Source organism: Onychomys torridus, chromosome 3 (genome assembly GCF_903995425.1).
Source record: "Onychomys torridus chromosome 3, mOncTor1.1, whole genome shotgun sequence".
Taxonomy (NCBI): domain Eukaryota; kingdom Metazoa; phylum Chordata; class Mammalia; order Rodentia; family Cricetidae; genus Onychomys; species Onychomys torridus.
In genome coordinates, this window is record NC_050445.1 from 78,846,427 (window position 1) to 78,866,463 (window position 20,037).

The window sequence follows — 20,037 nt, forward strand, 5'->3', positions numbered from 1 at the left end:
TGTGTGTGTGTGTATTCAGACTTATATGAACAATTACCTTTAGAAAGAGAAGATTGTGATATCAAATAGCAAAGACATGATTTTTTTGTTACTGTTGATTTTTCGAAGTTCAAGGAATATAGCACCAGACCTTGTATGTGCTAGGTGAGGACCCCACCACTGAGCTCTATTCCTAGCCCTTAGAATAGAATTCCCATGTTCAAATTATTAGGTCTAACTTTGGAGTATCCATTCAAAATACTAAATTTGCAAAGAGAAAATAGTTCAATTTGGTAAAGCTTATAAGCAGCCAAATTAGGTTTATTGTTTGTAATATAGAATATAGTTTTAAGAGTAAGACTAGTTTTTACCCATAGATACTTCCTGAGTTCTGCTTTACTTATCTTCTATGTCACACTTAACACAAGTTGGCAACCAAAATCACCATTGGGACATGTATCTTTAAATGCTTCAGGTTCTTAACCTTTGTGTTTTCGTCAGTTGCAACAACCATCTAGAGCCTGTCAAATCTGTACTGTCTTAACTAGAATTTTTCATTATTGCCTTTATACTAACCAATGTCTTTAACTACACTATTTTCCCAGTTTTAATTTCTGCTGTTGTTATTTCTTTCATTTGTTTGTTTGTTTGTTATGTTTATTTTGTTTTTGAGAAAGGGTATCACTACCTAGCCCAGGTGGTCTGGAACTCACTGAGCTACAGAAGAGCATCAAACTCACAAATCACTCTTCTCACCTGCCTAGTGCTGGGATTTTAGGTGTGTGGGCCTCTGTGCCTGGCTTCATCTTCTAGTCTTTCTATAATATAAAGAAAAGTATACTACAGTCTACTTTCAAGTATATATTTTTATGGACGAAAGCATCTGTTTTCCCAAATTTTGAAAATACTAAAAAGATGGAATGTTAATAGATAAATAGTTATAATCCAAAGATTGGATTCTTCAGAAAAGTGAAGTCCTAGGAACTTACAGTAGTTGGATTTTTGCACTTCTTTTCTTACAGAAGTTATCTGCTAAAGTTTTCCGGAAAGTGACTCACTATTATCTACTGGCTTCCTCTCAGCGGCTATGAGGAAGTCCAATGCAAAGAATTAGAAATGCACATATATTTTAAAGGCTCTCTGTTAACACAAACATACAATGCCTGGAGGAGCGGCCCGTGAGAGCTCCCCAACAAAGGGAATACAGTATGTGGGCACAGAGCTGCCTTCTCCAGGCTCCCAAGCCCACAATTAGTGCAGATGAACTGCATCTCCCAGAGAGCAAACAGAGTGTCCCTTATGTGATCTCTGAGTGTCCTCAGCAATGATCTCAGTTCACCGTTGGGGACCTGCACCCCAGTGCTGTGCTGCTTGGCAAGCTGGCTGTGCATGCACCATCAGTCCTGGTGCTGTGAATGAGCCCCTGTCACTCTCTGAAGAATAATGTCCTCCGTAGTGAATCTCGCTGTTTTCCTGTGAATAATGCCCCACTCTGAAACTGCCACAGTGCCTGTCCCCTGCTTATTTTTATGTGGGTTCACAGAGGCTGTGGTTTGTGTCTGCACTCAGATCTTTCTCTGGTTTTCACTTTTGTTTTGGTTTCCTGATGTGACTTAATTTTATGGTTTGATCCCAAGTGCTATGCTTGGTTTTCTCTCCCTGTTGTCTGGGGGAGAGGGGCAGGGCAGGGCAGGGAGAAGTGGGTAAAATTCTAGGACTATTTCAAACTAATTCTCTGAAGTCTAGCATTCCATGTATAAAGGACATTCCATCTTTAAAGGATTATGTGGAATTCCAAACTCCCAAGTACTGGGATGTCCCAAAGTGATTGCAAATGAACAAGCGAGCCACTACAGAGCTAGTTCTGAGGCACAGCAGTGACAGCAGGCACACTGTCAGCATGTGAGATTGGGATGGTCTTCAGAAGCATCCTCTGAAATCAAAGCAGATGCACCTTTCAGTCAATGCGAAAGCAATGCCTTTTGTGAGCCTCCTTCTGGCCCTCATGTGGATTTGGGGTTTTCAGGAGCTACCCTCCACTTCTGTGCAGGATTGTTGGGCTCCCCAGAAGGCTGGTGAAATTTACCTATGACAGACATTAGTTACATGAATGGAGAATGCAGGACAAGAGCCAGTAGAGGAACACCAGATTTGCTTAGAGTCTAAACTATTCAAACCCCAGATGTCTTTCCTTCACACTGGCATTTACCTGTCTGCCTGCATTTCTTGTGCACTACTGACATTTGGAATGACTCCTACCTACTTTGTCATCAATGGTGGCTCTACACACTCATCGCTGATGCCTGATTTTGCTCTCAGAAGAGGAAGGTCTCTGGATAAGGCCTAAGCACCAGCCCCATGGTTGGAGGCAGTACTTTGCCTTTTTCTTTACATTCTCTTATTCTCGTCAAAAAATACCTTGATTCTGTACATTTAGTTGTTTAATTATTATGTGGTGAGGAATAGACAGAGTGCTGGAGAGGTCCCCAGAAATCTACAATGATACATCCTCTGTAGACTGCTGGCAATGGTTGAGAGAAAGTCTGATCTGACATAGTCTGGTGATCAGATGGCCAAACACCCTAACAGTCATGCTGGAACTCTCATCCAATAACTGATGGCAGTGGATGATGCAGAGATCCTCAGCCAGGCCCCAGGTGGAGCTCCAGGAGTCCAATTGTTGAGAAAGAGGAGGGACTGTTAAGAGCGTGAATTGTTGAGACCAACATTGGAGAGGCACAGGGACAAATAGCCAAACAAATGGAAGCACATGAATTATGAACCAAAGGCTGTGGAGCTCCCCGCTGGATCAGGCCCTCTGGATAAGTGAGACAATTGAATAGCTTGAACTGTTTGAGAGGCACCCAGGCTGTGGGACCAGGACCTGTCCTTAGTGCATGAGCTGGCTGTTTTTGAACCTTGGGCTTACACAGGGACACTTTGCTCAGCCTGGAAGAAGGGGACTAGACCTGCCTGTACTGAATCCATCATGTTTAAATGAATCCCCAGGGGAGTCTTGGCCCTAGAGGAGAGGGGAATGGAGGGGAAGGGATGGGGTGAAGGTGAGGATGGGGTGGGAGGGGGGAGGACAGGGAAACCCATGGCTGATGTGTAAAATTAAAACACAAATATAATAAATTTTTAAAAAGGAAAAAAAATACCTTGATTCCATTGTGACCTTCTGGAGCAGCCCTCCAATTATCAAAGTGGAAACTGAACACAGAGCCTCCTGCTCTGTCTTCCAGCGCTTTGAAACTTCAGAGGCTGCTGCTGTGTTTCAAATAATAATATTCTGATTCTCCCCCAAAATTTTAAAGGGAGGCTCTAAGATGTGTTATAAATTCAGATCTTATGTTTTATTTTATATCTTACTATGGCTCTTGGATATTTTCAATGTATACATTAGCTTTTATTACCACAAAGTTTGTTGAAGATTCAGGGGACTTGTTCCTGTGTGATAAATGTCTTTAGAATTCATTGTACTATAAAAATCACAAAGCATGCACAATTGCACAGCCATGAGGACTATTATTCCCATTATCCCATCCTACCTTCACTAAACTGTTAAAAATGAAATACTGGAGAAGGAATAAATTTATTAATTAAAGCAGCTCTCCTCCCCTGTTAATGGAACATAATTTCCTCTACTAATATTCTCTAGTGATTCTTTTCCATTTAGTTTTATATATTCTGGGAGATATTTTTCCTTGTCATTCTCCACTCACAAACCTTGAATATTCTATTTTCATAATTTCATACTGTTCTAGTATTCTATACAATTGTGGATTTTAGATAAAGATGCAATGCAATTTTGAAGCATTAAGTCTACTTTCTCAGTAATTCATATTTCCCTGATGGCCTCCTGAATAGATGAGACACTTTGCTTTTAAATGATAAGAAATCATTTCTTTACAGAATTAAGGTTTATGCTGCCTCAGTTGACATATCATCTAAAAAGTATCAGAAGCACACTAAACCATGACATTAGCTTGTCCTGGTCTAGCTATAGTTTGTATTTTCATCATTGTAGCAGGAATCTTAAAGGGTCTTATTAATAAAAACAAACATGAAGCCTGGTATTGGGGAGAATGCTGGAAGATCAGAGAAGCAGAACAAACCACAGCTTCCTCACCTCGCCATTTCCTCAGCTGTTCCTGTTTCCTCAGACTGGAAGATTCTGTGTCCTCATCCAAATGGATCCCAGCTGAACTGCTGCTCAAAAGTCTAAAAGCTTAACCAGCCAAAAGCTTCTAGTTTCTGGTCTTCACACCTTATATACCTTTCTGCTTTCTGCCATCACTTCCTGGGATTAAAGGTGTGAATCACCATGCCTGGCTATTTCCAATGTGGCCTTGAACTCACAGAGATCCATGCCTCCAGAAGGCTAGGATTAAAGGTGTGAGTACCACCATTTTCCAGCCTCTGTATCTAGTGGCTATTCTGTTCTCTAACCCCAGATAAGTTTATTAGGGTGCACAATATTCTGGGGAACACAATATCACCACACATCATGGCCTCAAATAATAAAGGGAAATATCTGTCAGCAGCTCACAATGTTGATTTATCTATCTACTTAAGATACACACACTCTCACATATATGCAAGACACACACAAGCATACATGCATCTGTGCAGACATGCATCCCACTAAGGATCAGTACTCTAGATTTTGAAGAACTTAAAATACTTCTTTTAAGGAACATAACTATTTCTGAATCATTCAAACATCAAAAACCACTAGATATGAGGAATTAATATGCATGGAAAGTTCCTGAGGGATCAGAATGGTAACCCTCTTCGCTGACTGGGTCCCTGCAGCACTGAGAACAGCAACAAGGAAACTGATTCGCTGGTTTTCTTCCTTGTAGTTTAGGGTTCAGTACCACACAGTTTTTCCATATCAACAAGGCAATTTTGTCACAGCAAGCAAATAAATATTCACAATCCATACAATCTACAAGCATTGTGACACCCATGATTCTTCAGATTTTAGGAGTTTGGGGAAAATCAAATAATAATCTACAATTCTGACTTCTTTTGGTCAACTGGTTATACAGAAAGCAGGGGGACTCTACATGACTACTTAGTATCTGAATAGTTTCCTCCACATTTCTCTACATAAGAAATATGGGAAAAGATTGTTACATATGCTTAAAGCAATAAGTTTTGTTATAAATAAGATAAATACTCTCATATGTAGTTATTAAAAACCAATTACAATAATGGCTGCTGCTTGTTCAACTATCAACCATGCAGGAATGTATATTTCAGTATCCAGCATGGATGTAGAAGTGTATAGTTCCAATTCTAAGTGAGTATTTCAGCATCCAACATGGATGCAGGAGAGTGTATGGTTCCAGATCTAATTGAGTCCCCTCACCACAACACAAAATAAAACCTTGGATCAACATAACAAACATATTTTCTAACGGGATTGTTAGGTTTTCAAAGAACTAGAGATGTCTTCAAACCCCACAGTGTCTACCACCATGGCCAGTTCCATCAAGAACTGGAAACCATGGTGGAAGAAGCCAGTTCCAGGGAAACTACTGACCAGAAAAAGCAAGCCTTTGCTAAAATAAGATGTGGGGATGAGTGCCTCTGGTTCTATTGTCTGGGTCCTCAAAGTTGCTAATGTGACAGCAAGTCCATGGCTCAGCAGCTGCCTCTACAGCCCAAGGCAAATGGAAAACAAGATAGAGACCTTAGAGAAAATGTGTAGTTTCTCGGGATTAATATTCTCCTTTAATTAACCCTGTTGCACATATCAACTGGATGGGACATTGGGAGGAGCTCAACTTATTAAAAAAAATAGTTTTTGTTTATATTTCCTCATGTCTTTTAAAACTTTCATTAGTTTTCTTGTAAGTGTGTAAAGAACTAAAACCCTTAGAAAATTGCCTGCATGTCTTGCTTTTGGTAGGTAAAAATCATTACCTACATTAGGATTAGGGTAGAGTGATTCCATTTAACAACCTCAAATCACTTAGAGTTGGAAGCAGTAACACTCGGTGTAAAAATATACAATATTTACTGAACATTGGATATATTCTATTAGCTTTGTGTCCTAAGGATTTCCTGTACAGGGCACATCTCATCCTTATAGACAGACAAGGTTGTTGCCTCTCATGTGCACATTCCCAGCATCACACTTTAAAAGAAAAATTTAAACCCAAGACAACTGACCCAATTCTTACTTAGCAATTAAGCTCTGTTGCTTTTTGTGAAGAATGTTTGTTCCTCTCTAGGAATCACTAAAGATAAATAATTTCTAGAATACAAGTTATTCTCTTATAAACAAGAAGCCTATTCCTTTTTTAAATATTCATCACCTATGTTTACTTACAAAGAGATAATATGAAGATGAGGAGAAAATATTGAATTTATTTAAGTTTGTCACATAGCTATAGAAATACAAAGCATGGTTTTTCTATGGAGGAAAATATACTTCGGAAGTGTATATGGTTGTTAGTTTAAAAAATAAAATCACCAGTTTCCTCTCTAGCTTAGATGCCTTCACCACTTTCTCAATTTCACAGTATGGTACTTATAGAAGCTTTACATAATGAAACGTGTCTTACATGTGATGGTTATTCTTGCTTGTCAATTTGACTACATCTGGAATTACTTAAAAAAACAAATGGTTGGGCACACCTATGAGGGATTTCTATTTTCTTAATTAAATCATTTGAAGTGGGGGTCCCACTTCTAACCTGGATTTTTGAGGTGGGAAGATACACCTTTAATCCAAATCTTTTGAGGTGGGAATATCACCTTTAATCTGGGCCACACCTTCTGCTGGCAGCCTTCATAAAAGACATGGAAGAAGGAAGCTTGTTCTCTGCTTGCCTGCTTGCTATCACTCAAGAAAGCCCATTCCTCCCCTGACATTAGAACCTACTCCTTTGGGATTCCAGAGTATTCCGAAGACCAGTGGAGATATCCAGTCTTGTGAACCTAACTACTGGATTCTTGATGTCCTGTGAGGAGACAGTAATTGTTGAACTGTCTGATCACAGCCTATAAGTCATTCTATAGATAGATAGATAGATAGATAGATAGATAGATAGATAGATAGATTCATTCTGTAAGTTCTGTTCATCTAAAGAACCCTGACTAATTCAGATTTTGATACCAGAAACAGTTTAGGAGCAATAGAATATGAGGATGAATTTTTAAAGTACCTGAAATAGGCTTCCCAATTTGCCAACACTTACAGTTACTGAAGCCTCATCAGCTACTGAAGCCTTCCCTGGAATCTCATAGAATACTGAAAGCTCATGGTGTGAACTATTTACAAATGTAGGGGGACAAATGCATTTGAGAACCCAGATTCCCAAATTATGAGATGCAACAGATTTGATGACCCTATATAAGAAACGTGACAATTTGTGAAAAAATAAGGAAAATAGTGCTGCTAACCAGTTGTTCTTAGCATCTTTGGATAAATTGACAAAGGATAGGAATAAGCTCTACAATAAAATTAAAGTATCTGGCATCTCAGACTACAGTAAAGGACAATGAACTCAGTGAAAACATTGACCCAATCTAGATGTGCATAAACAGTCTAAAGATGTCTAAGTGTGCCCTGGAAGAGAATCTTCTCTCCAGTAGCTAAAGAGCTCAAGTCACAGAAAATAAAACTGAAGCCTTCAATATAATGTTGGTTGAATTGCAGCAAAAATTGAAACCCTGGCCTTGGAGAGTGTCTGTCCATGGTTAAAGTAATGGTGTTAATTGGAACAGAGTGAGATCCTGTGACTTAAATTCTCAAGTTTGTCTCTACCCTCAGCAGATATACTCCCACCTCAATACCCTTAAATATTACCTTTTCCACCTTTTATTGAGGAAATCAATCTTTCATTGTCTACTAAACCAGCAGTCACTTTCTCTGAAGGTGATACCAGGCAAGATAATACTGATGGCCCTCAGAGCCCACCAATAGTTGCTCTAGACCTACAATCAGACTTAAGGCAAAGCAGGCTCCTAGAGGGGAGGGAGAAAGTGTAGTCCAGGAGGGGTTTTGTTACACTACTAAAGTGCTTAATGAATGTGGTAATTCATTAAAGCAGAAGTCTGGGGAATATGTCTAGGGATGGATTTTAAGGGTGTGGGATAATAACATAAAACTGGATCAGGCTGTGTTTATTGATATGAGCCCACTGAATGGAGATTCCAAGTTTGATATGAAAGCTCACAAACTTCAAAGATGTGTCAAAAGCTTGTCTGAGTGGTTGGCTGAAGCATTTGCCAAAAGATGGCCTACTGAAAAGGAGTTAAAGATGCCTGCTAGCCCTTGGCTTAGTGTTGATGAAGGGATTTGAAGGCTCAGGGAAATTGCAATGCTAGAGAGGGTACACTATGTAAAACCAAATGTTCCACAATGGGAAGGCCCAGAAGACATGCCCTTCAGTAATCCTATGAGACACTAAATGGTGAGAGGGGTACCAGCATATTTGAAGCCTGGTTATCCCTTTTTTCCTTATGCAGGACCTTAGGGTTGGAGATGCTGCTGCTCAATGGGATGAATTCAACACAATGGGTTTAATAGGACTCCAAGATAGCAGAGGCCAGGTGGCAGTACTGAATCACAAAAGTCAAGGTAATCATAGTTACCTTAATGGGCAACATGGACAAAACAGTGTCCATGATGGCCTGACCTATAAAGGCAAAGTGAATTTTATGATGTCATGACTCATATGGTTCTTTGGTATTAGCTAATCAATCATGGTGTTTCCAGGGATTAAACATATAAGAAGCCTATTATATTTTTGCTTGAGCTGTATAAGCAGGAAATTCTCAAACAAATGAAAAAAGATTTCATTGGATCATGGCAAAAGGGACTCTCAGCTGGTGATCAAATTTCCAGACTTGAGCCAGTTTATAGATGCAAAACCCCTTGAATGAAGGGATGGTCAGCTTCCCCTGAGGAAGGACCTTGATAAAATACCTGAAAGTTTTCCAGTTAGCCTTTCTCCATTTCTTCCCCAGTGGGACCTGTGGCCTTTTATGGGGGTAACTGTATACTGGGGAAAGGAAACAGTCAGACTTTCCAGGGTTCTGAATTGACACTAAGAAACATTGTGGACCTCCAGCTAAAAGAGGGACTTGTGGAGGTCAGGTAATTAACAGAGATTTAGCTGATGTCTGGCTCACACTGCAGTGGGTCCCTAAACCTAACTACAGCTGCTGCTGAGTGTCATATCTGCCAACAGCAGAGGTGAACACTGAGCCCCTGCTATGACACCTTTCCCTGGGGTGACCAGCCAGCCGGCAGGTTGACTACACTGGACCACTTCCTCTGTGGAAAGGTCAAGGCTTTGTTATCTACTGGAGTAGATACTTCAGAAATGAAAGTATGGGTCACTCCCCCAGGAGAAGAGCCAAGACCGAATGAGGTGAAGGAAATACAGAATGGACAACTGAAGAAGGTAGTTATAAACACCAGCTAAGGCCACATGACAGGACAAGGATTAGAGTAGACATGAGTGGTTCTGTTGTATTTTGTTAAGAATATGTTTGTACACATATTTGTGTTTTCTTTCCTCAATTTCTTTGACATGTAACATCAATTTAGAGAATATCAGTGGTTATCAAATTTAAAATTGAGATACTAAAATGATGTCCCTCAAAGGATAGTATAACCTATTCTAAATTTATAATACATTTGTGATTATGCAAGGGATAGTTATATCACATTAGGTGTGATTATGACTTGGTTAAATATATAATGCATTTGCAGTTATATGTGAATAGTTATATCGTGTTAGACATAATTATGATCTGGTTATTGCCAACATTTGAAATTAAACATGACATAAGAAGATATGATGGTGTGTCAAGTTGACAAGTGGTGGACATGTGAAGTCTATTCTTGGTTGTCAAGATGACCACATCTAGAATTAACTAACCCTCAAATGGCACACCTATGAGGGATTTCTTTTCCCTAATTAAATCCTTTGAAGTGGGAAGACACACTTCAACCTAGATTTTTTTTGTATTTTTGTATTTTTTATACATTAATTAATTTTCCCTAGCCCATTCACAGTTTCCCCTCCCTTCCTCCTCTCTTCCCAGTCCCTTCCCCCATTCCATCCTGTCTATGCCTCTTTTCTTCTCAGAAAAGGACAGACCTCCCATATATATCAGCCAGCCCTGGCATTTCAAATTTGCAGTAAGAGTAGGTACCTCCTCTCTGATGAAGGCTGGACAAAGCAACCCAGAAGGTTGGAAAGGGTTCCAAAAGCAGACAACAAAGTCAGAGACAGCCCCTGTCCCCACTGTTAGGAGTCCCACAAGAAGACCAAGCTACATGGTGTAACATGTGCAAAGGGTCAGTCTCATGCAGGCTCCCTGGTTGGTGGTTCGTTCTCTGTGAGCCCTCATGAGCCCAAATTAGTTGATTCTGTGGACTTTTCTTGTGGTGTCCTTGGCCCTTCTAGCTCCCATAATCCTGCCTCCCCTTCTTCTATAGGATTCCCCGAGGTCTACCCAAAGTTTGGCTGTGGGTCTCTGCATCTGTTTCTATCAGTTTCTGGGTGAAGCCTATCTGATGACTGCTGGGCTAGGCAACAATCTATGAGTAGAGCAGAATATCATTAGGAATCATTTCATTGACTTTTTATTTTTGCAAGGAATGTTTGGTTCTATCTCAGATCTTGGGTCCTGGTGTTCCAGGCAGTATCAGGGTTGGGCTTTCTCTCATGATATTGGTCTCAAGCTGGACCAATCATTGGTCAAGTTAAAATACAAATAACACAATTATATAGAACATATAATCTTTGGGTTTTTTTTAATCTTTGTTTCTGATTATTCTTTAATGAAACTGGATGAGAGTATTTAAAACCATTGGGGGGAAAAAACCATTGAATGCAGTCTTATTTTTGGTTATGCCAAGATACTAATAGAACAGTAAACATTTCCATCAATGAATTGTCAACTACATGTATTGTTATAATATCAGAACTGTGGAATGAACCAGAACTATAAACTTTATACTGAATACAGAATGGCATACATTTCACTCCCAATTACCTGGCTTTTGTCTCTGTTCTCCATTCAGGTCTTTGAGCTCTTCTGAACTGTTATTTTGGAAAGAAGGAGGTCATATTTTCTGTGTCTAAGCTGATACACAGTAAAGTACAGGAAAATATGACTTTGTGGATCATTGATTATGACTGTCTATTTTTGGGCTTCACTGAGTCAAATGAATTTGGGGGAATTAACAGTGCTGTTTCCTAGAGATTTCTTTCACTGAATTGCTGCTCTTTGAAGACAGGTCATTTTCATTCCTTTTTTTTGTTGAACTATTGCTTCTATTTCTAGTGGAAAAATACTCTCATTGAAATTTGAAGGATGTCATTGTGACGTGAAAATGTTGCATGAAACACTCTAAGACACTATGCTAGACAATGTCTGTGGAGGTGAACACCTCCACAACAAACATCCCCAGAAAAAATTACATTTTACATATTCAAAAGTGGTAATTTTATATTTAAAACTAAAACCATATGAAGAAATACATCAGATATTTCTCCTGGACTCCATCTAGATAATAAATGGAATGGTTCCATATTGCTAAATCCACCAAACATACATTGATCATGGCCTTCTTCTTAGTCAGAATTCAAAAAGTCCAGGAATTTTCTAGCCACAGCTGGAGATGACATGTACATGGTCATGACACGTTCATGATGTATGGAATGGCAGGTTCTTATGATCCAAACTTCAGTGGGCTGGAATGCTTAGAATAATACCCTCCATGGATATGTAAGATCCTGTCTTTTCCCTCCTTTTAGTCAAAGTTTTTCTGTTCTTAGTGGTTCATTTCTTGGCCCCTACCACTGCAGTCTGAAACTATATAGCACTATTTCCAAGATGGGTGAAGGGGTTGGAGGATGAAGTCATGTAGTGAACCATTTTATGAGTTGAATTGTGTCCTCTGGCATTTCAAAATGTGACTTTATTTGAAAATAGGGCTACTAAGATGAGATCATGCTGGAGTAGCATATGCCCCTGATCTCACATGTTTGCTGTTCAGGCTGAAGACACATGCCCAAAGCCAAAGAACTAGCAGATAACTGGGTAACTAACTAGATAAGTGCTAGAGCTAGTCCTGAAAACACCTTGATAGAAGTTTTCTGGCTTCCAGAACCATCAAGCAATAAATACCTGCTTTAAAGCAGTTTTTTGTGGTAGAACTTGATAGCCCCATCAAAGCATTTTATACTATTAGGACTACAGTCCCGTTGACTCCATGTTACTTAGATTACTTACCTGGCCTTTATTAGACTTACAATAAATGTCTATAAAACTAATTAATTAAATAATTACTGTCAGTTCTTCTTTCTCTCACTGACCTTTTAACTGGATTTCCTTGGAGAGTACATTGTGCATTCTTGTTTCTGCTTCCTATGTGGTCTCCCTGGAAAATTCTGCACAACTCTCATGTATTATTGGACATCATTTCACAAATCATTACAGTAGTTTGAGATGAGGCACTTCTCTATCCCCATCCCTTCCATGTCTGGGAAGATATGGCATTCAACTACATTGGTCCCTTGACTCACTCTACCCAAGAGAAGTGGAATGGCAGACCTAGTGCTCCTACTTAGAACAGTTTGACTGATTTATCTCAAGTCCTCCTTTTTCCTCTACTAGAGTCCAGCCTTTTGATATTGCAAACTGATGTTGTCATATGTGAATGTGTTGAGCTCCATCTATTGGTGCCCTGGATGAATCAGGCTGCTGGCAGTGGGCTAGATACACCTGCAGGTCTAAGCATTCTATTTTTGCTTCTGGATCCACGAAAAGCTCCAGACTCTCATTGTGAAATGTATTTCTATGTTAGCCTTTATGAATAACAAATGTGAGCATGTTAGGATTCTCCATTCACCTCATTCATTTTTTTCATCTTATTTTGTTCAGATGAAAGAGGCAGGTGCTATTTATTGCTTCCCTCTCAACCCAACTACCAAAAGCCTGAACAAAGGAACTTTTTCTCTCCTCCATTAAACCTTGTCAAATACTTTGCACAGTATAGGAATTAACTTCATGTTTGCTAATGCGGTAATTGATTAAAGGTAAAGAAATATATATATAAGCAAGTGAGTTAAACTGGGAAAACTTGGTCACATCATTCCGCACAACAATGAATAACAACACTAACAGCATTTTAAAGACCACCATTTTGTTCACAAGAAATTTCACTTATTTCTTTTGTGGGAATAATTGTATTATGTATAGCAAACCTTTAAAATCATTTATATTTATTTATTTAGTGTATGGGTTTTTGTGTTTGTTGAGGGGACAGGATTTGAGACAGGATTTCTCTGTGTAGCCTTGTCTGTAGACCAGGCTGTCCTCCAACTCAGAGATCCACCTGTCTCTGCCTCCTGAGTGCTGGGATTATAGGCATGCACCACCACACCTGACTTTTTTTTTTTTTTTTTTTTTTGAGTATGTGTTCGTGTATCTACATGCTGTGGTGTGCATGTTGAGTTCAAAGAACAACCTTCAGGATTTTTTTTTTCCTTTCTCCATCTGGGAACCTGGGATTAAATTTGGGTTTTCACTCTTGGTGTCAAACTCCTTCTCACTGGGCTATCTCACCAGCACAATAGTGAACCTTGAATGAATCCTTCATTCCCTACCGTTTGCTTTCATCATTCTTCAATTCCTAGTGAACTGGCTTCTTTACCCATCCTTCTCTCACAAATACCATATTAACTGAGAGCTGATATCACCAAAGTTTGCTATATTGTTGATGCCTGGCAGTGTTGCATCCTTCCGTACTGTGCTCGTCAAAAGCCTGGGCCACCCTTCCTTCTGTCCTCTTTCCATGCTGTGTTAAGGTCTGATGAGTCCCCACTGTGTCCAGACTGCTGTCCTCAGCTCCTTCTGCTACCTTCCTCTTTCTGTGACTGGTAAGTGTTGGCATAGCTCAGGTTCCTGCAGGAAAGATTCTTGCTTCCACTTTCCATGAAGTCTCTCTTGGCAAATGCATTCACTTGTGGCTTAAATTATTATACCATCCAGCTATCTGCTGCTCTCCTTCAAGTTGATACTCCCCAGCCAGGAACTCTCTGACTGGATGCCTTGATCATAGGTTTGGCAGGAGCCTCTAAACCTAGTATGTGAAACTCTACCAGAGTCTCATCACCTATAGGGTCCTCTGATCTTCCTATTGTCTCTGTCTCAATAAAGCTTCAATACCCACCAAGCTGAGTACTACTTTGCTCTTCCTATTTGTCCTTTAATTATATACAATTTTATGTCAACTCACTTCTTTTTGTGCCCATTCCAAAAGACAACATGTCTTCTGTCTGGACATAAAATCAACTTATCTCTGGTCTGTGGACTCACTTCCTGCTGTCTTCAAATACCCAGAATAGTTTTGTAGAAAATGAGCAACTAATATTTTGTCACACTCTTGAGGAAGATTTATTGCCTTAACTGTCAGAATACAGTCTGGATCCTGAGGTCTTGTGAAGAATTCTGTGTCCAATCCAACCCTGATGCATATGTCTCTCCCTTCATTCTGAAAGATACCTCAGATGTATGGGATGTTAGAAGAGAAGTGGTGCTTGACTCCTAACATGAGACTAATGAATGGACAGGCACAAAATATCACCTTCTGCTTTCAGTAGCTCTCAGTACACTAAGACTGTGGGGAGACTATGGGTGGCAAGTTTTAGTTCCAGCAGAGCAGGATCCATGCCTCCCTTGTTCCCTCTTCCTCATTGCCTGGCAGCAATGCAGTACTCAACATCATAACTGAACAAGTGAAGGAGTTCAGGTCCTGGTGTGCATTTTAGCCTCCTGTGCAGCACGATCTCTGGATGCTCCACAGTCACACTACGACATGATCCATGTCTTGATGCTTACATGTTGTAACAAGCTGCTGCCGACAGAACCTAAAGACAATGGCAGCATGTACCCACACTGCTGCTTTTGTGCACATGTTAAAGAACTTGAATCTGTAAGGATCACTAATTGACTACATCACTACAGACTATGTTATTTTCCTTGTTTCCCCTTTTCAAGCCAAGGCAATGAGTATTGTGTGTTCTTACATGTCCTAAGTCTGAATAAATAATGTACTGCTACTTGTCCTAGTCAATACAGAGAAGAAAAAAATTTGACCAAACAATTTATATTGAGACAAAGACTCCATTCTGTATCACTAATTTACTAAATGATCTTTAGTAATTTGTGAATTCCTAAAAATAATACAGCCAATAAATGCAAAATTAAATAAAGAAAATTTCTCCCATCACCAGTCCATGCCCAAAGTTGATGGGTTTAACATTTTTCCCAACTATTTCTAAGTTCTATAGAGTTATGTATAGTCATATTTATGTACATATATATCACTAATTTATATGTCTGAAAATTAGTCTTCAAATCATAAGTACATTTCCAGGTCACTAGGTCTGTCACTAAGTACATTTCCATGTAGATGTAATTCTATTGTTTTAAAATTATATCTTTTTTTCATAATCATGATGAACACAATGTATTGAACATATTTTGAATAAAAGCTGTTACACAGTTCCAGGATTTTGTCACTGTAAACAACACTGCAATAAATATGCAGCAATAGTTACACAATAATGCCTTTATTTCTAGAGGAGATAGTCTCCATGAAGGATAATGGCATCAAGAGCACATGTACATTTGTGTATGCATTTTTTGCTTATTTCCAAACAGTTTTATAGTTTCCTATTCCCAGGGTGGCATTAGCATCCTCACATCACTGCTCATTGTATTTCTTTCCCTGTGAACTTCAGGAGTGCCCTCTTCCAGTGTAAGGTCAGATTTGTCCCTCGCAGGGATTTGCAGACTCCTTTGCTCTTTTACTCCAGGTTTTTTTCTTGCTTTATGCAGTGTTTGACAACAGATGCCTGTGTTCTGCTGTCAATAGGAGATATGCTGCACTGGGAAAGCAAAAGCATAAATTTCTCAAATTTGACATTAGAAAACAGTACAAAAGTAATCTTATGAAGTCTACCTCTTGACCAAAATGTTTGTTCAATAATCCTATCCCAAGAAAACACAGCCCTAAATTACCTTATTCATCTACTCTCTGATATACCTCCCAAAGGATACTGTTAGAATATCTTCATTTCCATTTTTCCCAAACCTGAACTTTACAGTACAGGCGCAAAATACATGCTTCAGTGGATTTTCTATGTATTTTTCTTCTCTTTCAAGAACATTCCTTTAATAAACATTCCAAATTTCCCAAAATGTCAACTTCTATTTGTATTTAACTGTTATTACATTAGATTTAGTTTTTCTTGCCTTCTATATTTTTTTCTCTTCTCCCTGTATTTTGAGATCTACATTCTGATCAGTTACCGAGATACAAGTAGAGTAATTCTTCAGTGTCCATAGATAAGACACATGGCCCATCTATATAGAGAAGCTCACTTGCTTAAGTGAGACTGTTTGTCCAGATGGGTGGGACTCTTGGCAGGGTGGAGTTCGTGGGTTGCTGTCTTTATTGATTCCTTCGGGCTAGTAAAGAGGTTATTCAGGCGTCTTTAGCTCAGCTTTATATAGATGAAGGGTGTACTCTTGTTCTGATTTGTGTTTCTTGAGTGTGTGATATGCTAATACACTTTTCAATATTGTAGTAAAGAATTTTCAGCTAGATGGATGTGGGGATCTGTGATTCATCAATCTGACTTTAGATTCAGTGTAAACTAATACTTATTAGATTAGGTAAATTTTCCTGTATTACTTATTGATAGCCTATTTCTTCTTACTCATCTATTCCTCTCTCTGTGTCTCTGTCTCTCTCTCTCTCTCTCTCTCTCTCTCTCTGTGTGTGTGTGTGTGTGTGTGTATGTGTGTGTGTGTGTGTATACATGTACATGTACACATGTGTTTGTACCCTTGCATGTACTCAGAGGCCATTAGACTCTGTCAAGTGTCCCACTCTAGCCCTCACGACCCAATTTACTTGAAACACGGTATTTCACTGGTGTTAGAGCTGGCTGGGTTTTTGGCTAGGGTGACTGGCCAGCAAGCCCCAGTGATCTTCCTGTCTCTGTCTCCTCCAGTGTTGGGATTATAGGTACAGTACAGGTAGCATGGACACACCCAGCTGTTTATGTGTGTGACAGGCATCAAAAAATGTGGATCAGTTTCCAACATATGTGCAATAAGTGCTCTGACGCACTGAGCCATCTACCCAGCCCCCATTGCTTCATTTTATAAAACAATATATTTTTATTACTGTGTGTATGCATGCTATATGTGGGTGATGGTAGAGGACAGAAGAGGGAATAAAATTCCCTACCTAGAAGCTGGAGTTTCAGGTAATTGTAAGCCACCTGATGTGGGTGCTGAAAATGGAACACAGGTCCCCTGGAGGAACAGCAGAAGCTCTGACCCTCAGATCTATCTGTTAGCCACAGTTCATTTTTATTTCTAAACTTTCTAGTCTTTACACACAAAGTTCCACACCATATTTCTTCTAAGATATATACATATATGTGTATATATGTGTGTGTGTGTGTATGTATGTGTATATGTATGTATATATAGTTTTAGCTTTTGTTCTATGAGTTTTTCATGGCTACTGTCACAAATTACTAGAAGTATTGTGTCTGAGCATGGTAAGTGCATTATATTCTAGCTCTGAAAGTTAAAAGTCTAATATGGGTCACCACAAACTAAAATCAGAGTGTTGTTAGGGTTGGCTTCCTTCCTGGTGTCTCTCAGAAAGGAAGTAGTTCCTCACCTGTTCTGTCATGTGGAAGTCACCCATGTCCAAAACCAGACTGCAACGCCTCCATCTTCTCCATAGTCAATGGTTCTTCTCATCTTTTCTGTTTGCCTCTTTGACTTTTAAGGTCTTTTGTGATTATAGTGAACCCACTTGAATAATCAAAGATAATCTCCTGTCTCAAAGTCTTTTATTTAAAAATATCTGCAAATATCCTTTTCCCATACAAAGTAAATATCCCCATGATCTAAGCATTAGGACATCTTTAGATTGTCAATATTTTGTCTGCCACACCTGTGTTGAGAAAAGATCCTTGTAGTTCATCTTTCCTATTGAGTAAGGAACAGTATTTAATTGAATGGTAGACAACAATAATGAATGAATAGTGAACTTATATCAATGTACTGATAATTTGCATAGCTCTTTACTATTCCCTATTAGCTTTTGTAGTACTTAATCCCTGATACAGCACATTCCATACTTCTCCACAGTTTCTGTGGCTGGAGCAACTGACCATGTGTTCTTCTTCTTGCAGAATCCAGTGAACATGAAGACAAAAGTCCAGGTGCCTCAGGGGAGACACCCTCCCAGCCTTATCCTGCACCAGTGTACAGTCAACCTGAAGAGCTAAAGGAACAGGTGGATGATACAAAGCCAGTGAAGCCTGAGGAGAATGAGGACTTGGACCCATTGCCTGATAACTGGGAAATGGCCTACACAGAGAAGGGTGAAGTCTACTTCATTGAGTGAGTTTCAGGCATTTCCTTGAATATTATCCCAAAGATCATAGCAACATATTAATGGTATTACCAATGTAGATATGGTCAAAGAAACATGGGAATATTATTATTTCTGCTAACAACTCAAAATGAGATATTGCTTCCATAGAGATAAGGATCTTAGATGACAGCTACTCGTATCAAAGAATGAATTAAACAACTATACTATATACTCATAACAATGGGATATTAAAGAGACAAATTACCATGTGTTATTATTTTCAGATTAAAAAGACTCTTAAGGCAGTGGTTCTCAACCTTCCTAATGCTGCGACCCTTTAATACACTTCCTCATGTTGTGGTGATCCCCAACCATAAAATTATTTTTGTTTCTACTTTATGGCTATAATTTTTGTAACTGTTATGAATTGTAATGTAAATATTTTTGAAGATAGAGGTTTACCCATGGGGCTGTGACCCTCAAGTTGAGAAATGCTGCTTTAAGGGATCTTTAAAAAAATGTTTGCCTACCTCCTTTATAGACATATGTATGCTTCAGGTGAAGTCTTTTTAGCTCTTTCTTTCTGGAAATGGCCATCATTAAGTTCAGGACATAGGTAGAATACAGTTGTTTCAAGAAACATATTTGCTGGTGACAAAAACCAAAGGTTTAACAGTTGACTCTAAGGTCAGGTGTCAATAAGATAATTTGTATAACAATCATACTTCCTTCTAGTAAACACAATTGTGTTTATTACCTATCTTTATTAGTTTCTTTTGAGTGGTGGTATTGTGTGCTGTTTACCATTTTCTTACTTACCAGAGAGTGGAATATTGATCATTAACTTACAAGTGATACTCAATCCAATCTGTTGTTCTTTCCAAACTTGTTTCTAAAATCTTTATAATTCTTATAGTATTTTAACAATATGTCCAGCTTTCATATTTGTTATTGTAATTAGAACAACTTTTAAAATCATAATTAACGCAATTGTCCATATTTAGCAACGTAGAACATTATAATTTTATACATGTATGCAATGTATAATAATGTTATCAAGGTAATTAATGCTTCCATCCTCTCATATGATATTATTTCTATATGATGAGAACCCTCTGACTCTCTCCCTTCAGCTTTATGTAATGGATAATTAATAGCTGTAAACTGTAGATGCCCTGTCATTCCATTCAGTAGAATAATTTTTTAAAAGAAACTAACATTGTAAGTCTTGACCCAAAATTAAATCATTGATATGAAGAATACAAATAAAATGTTGATTGGAAATAATAAAAACTAAAAATATTACAAATATACATCAACGCATTCCCTCTGAATTATAAGAACTTTAAGGAAAAATAATAGAAATTGAAATTCTCAGTGTTGGGAGTAGATAAAAAGTACATATGCTCTGACTACTCAAGAAAGATATTAAAACTGTGTTCTCTTTCCCAACCTACAGTGATCTATAACTTAGATCTCCATAGGCAGGGCTCAGTTGTGAAAATGAAATGTTACCACATACTAATGTTTAATTCTCACATGAAGCTGGAAACTTTGATACATGTGGCCCAAGGAATCCATAATCAGGTAGTTACTTGGTA

The 20,037-nt window shown here is 38.7% G+C and overlaps 1 protein-coding gene across 7 annotated transcripts in view; it reads left to right on the forward strand.

The window, feature by feature from the left end:
• Magi2 (membrane associated guanylate kinase, WW and PDZ domain containing 2) overlaps positions 1 to 20,037 on the forward strand; it is a 1,436,700-nt gene that overhangs the window by 928,973 nt on the left and 487,690 nt on the right. For all 7 annotated transcript variants that reach the window (XM_036180392.1, XM_036180388.1, XM_036180389.1 and 4 more), the window contains one exon: positions 18,252 to 18,462. In XM_036180392.1, the coding sequence (XP_036036285.1) occupies positions 18,252 to 18,462 (211 nt within the window). The remainder of the gene's footprint in view (positions 1 to 18,251; positions 18,463 to 20,037) is intronic.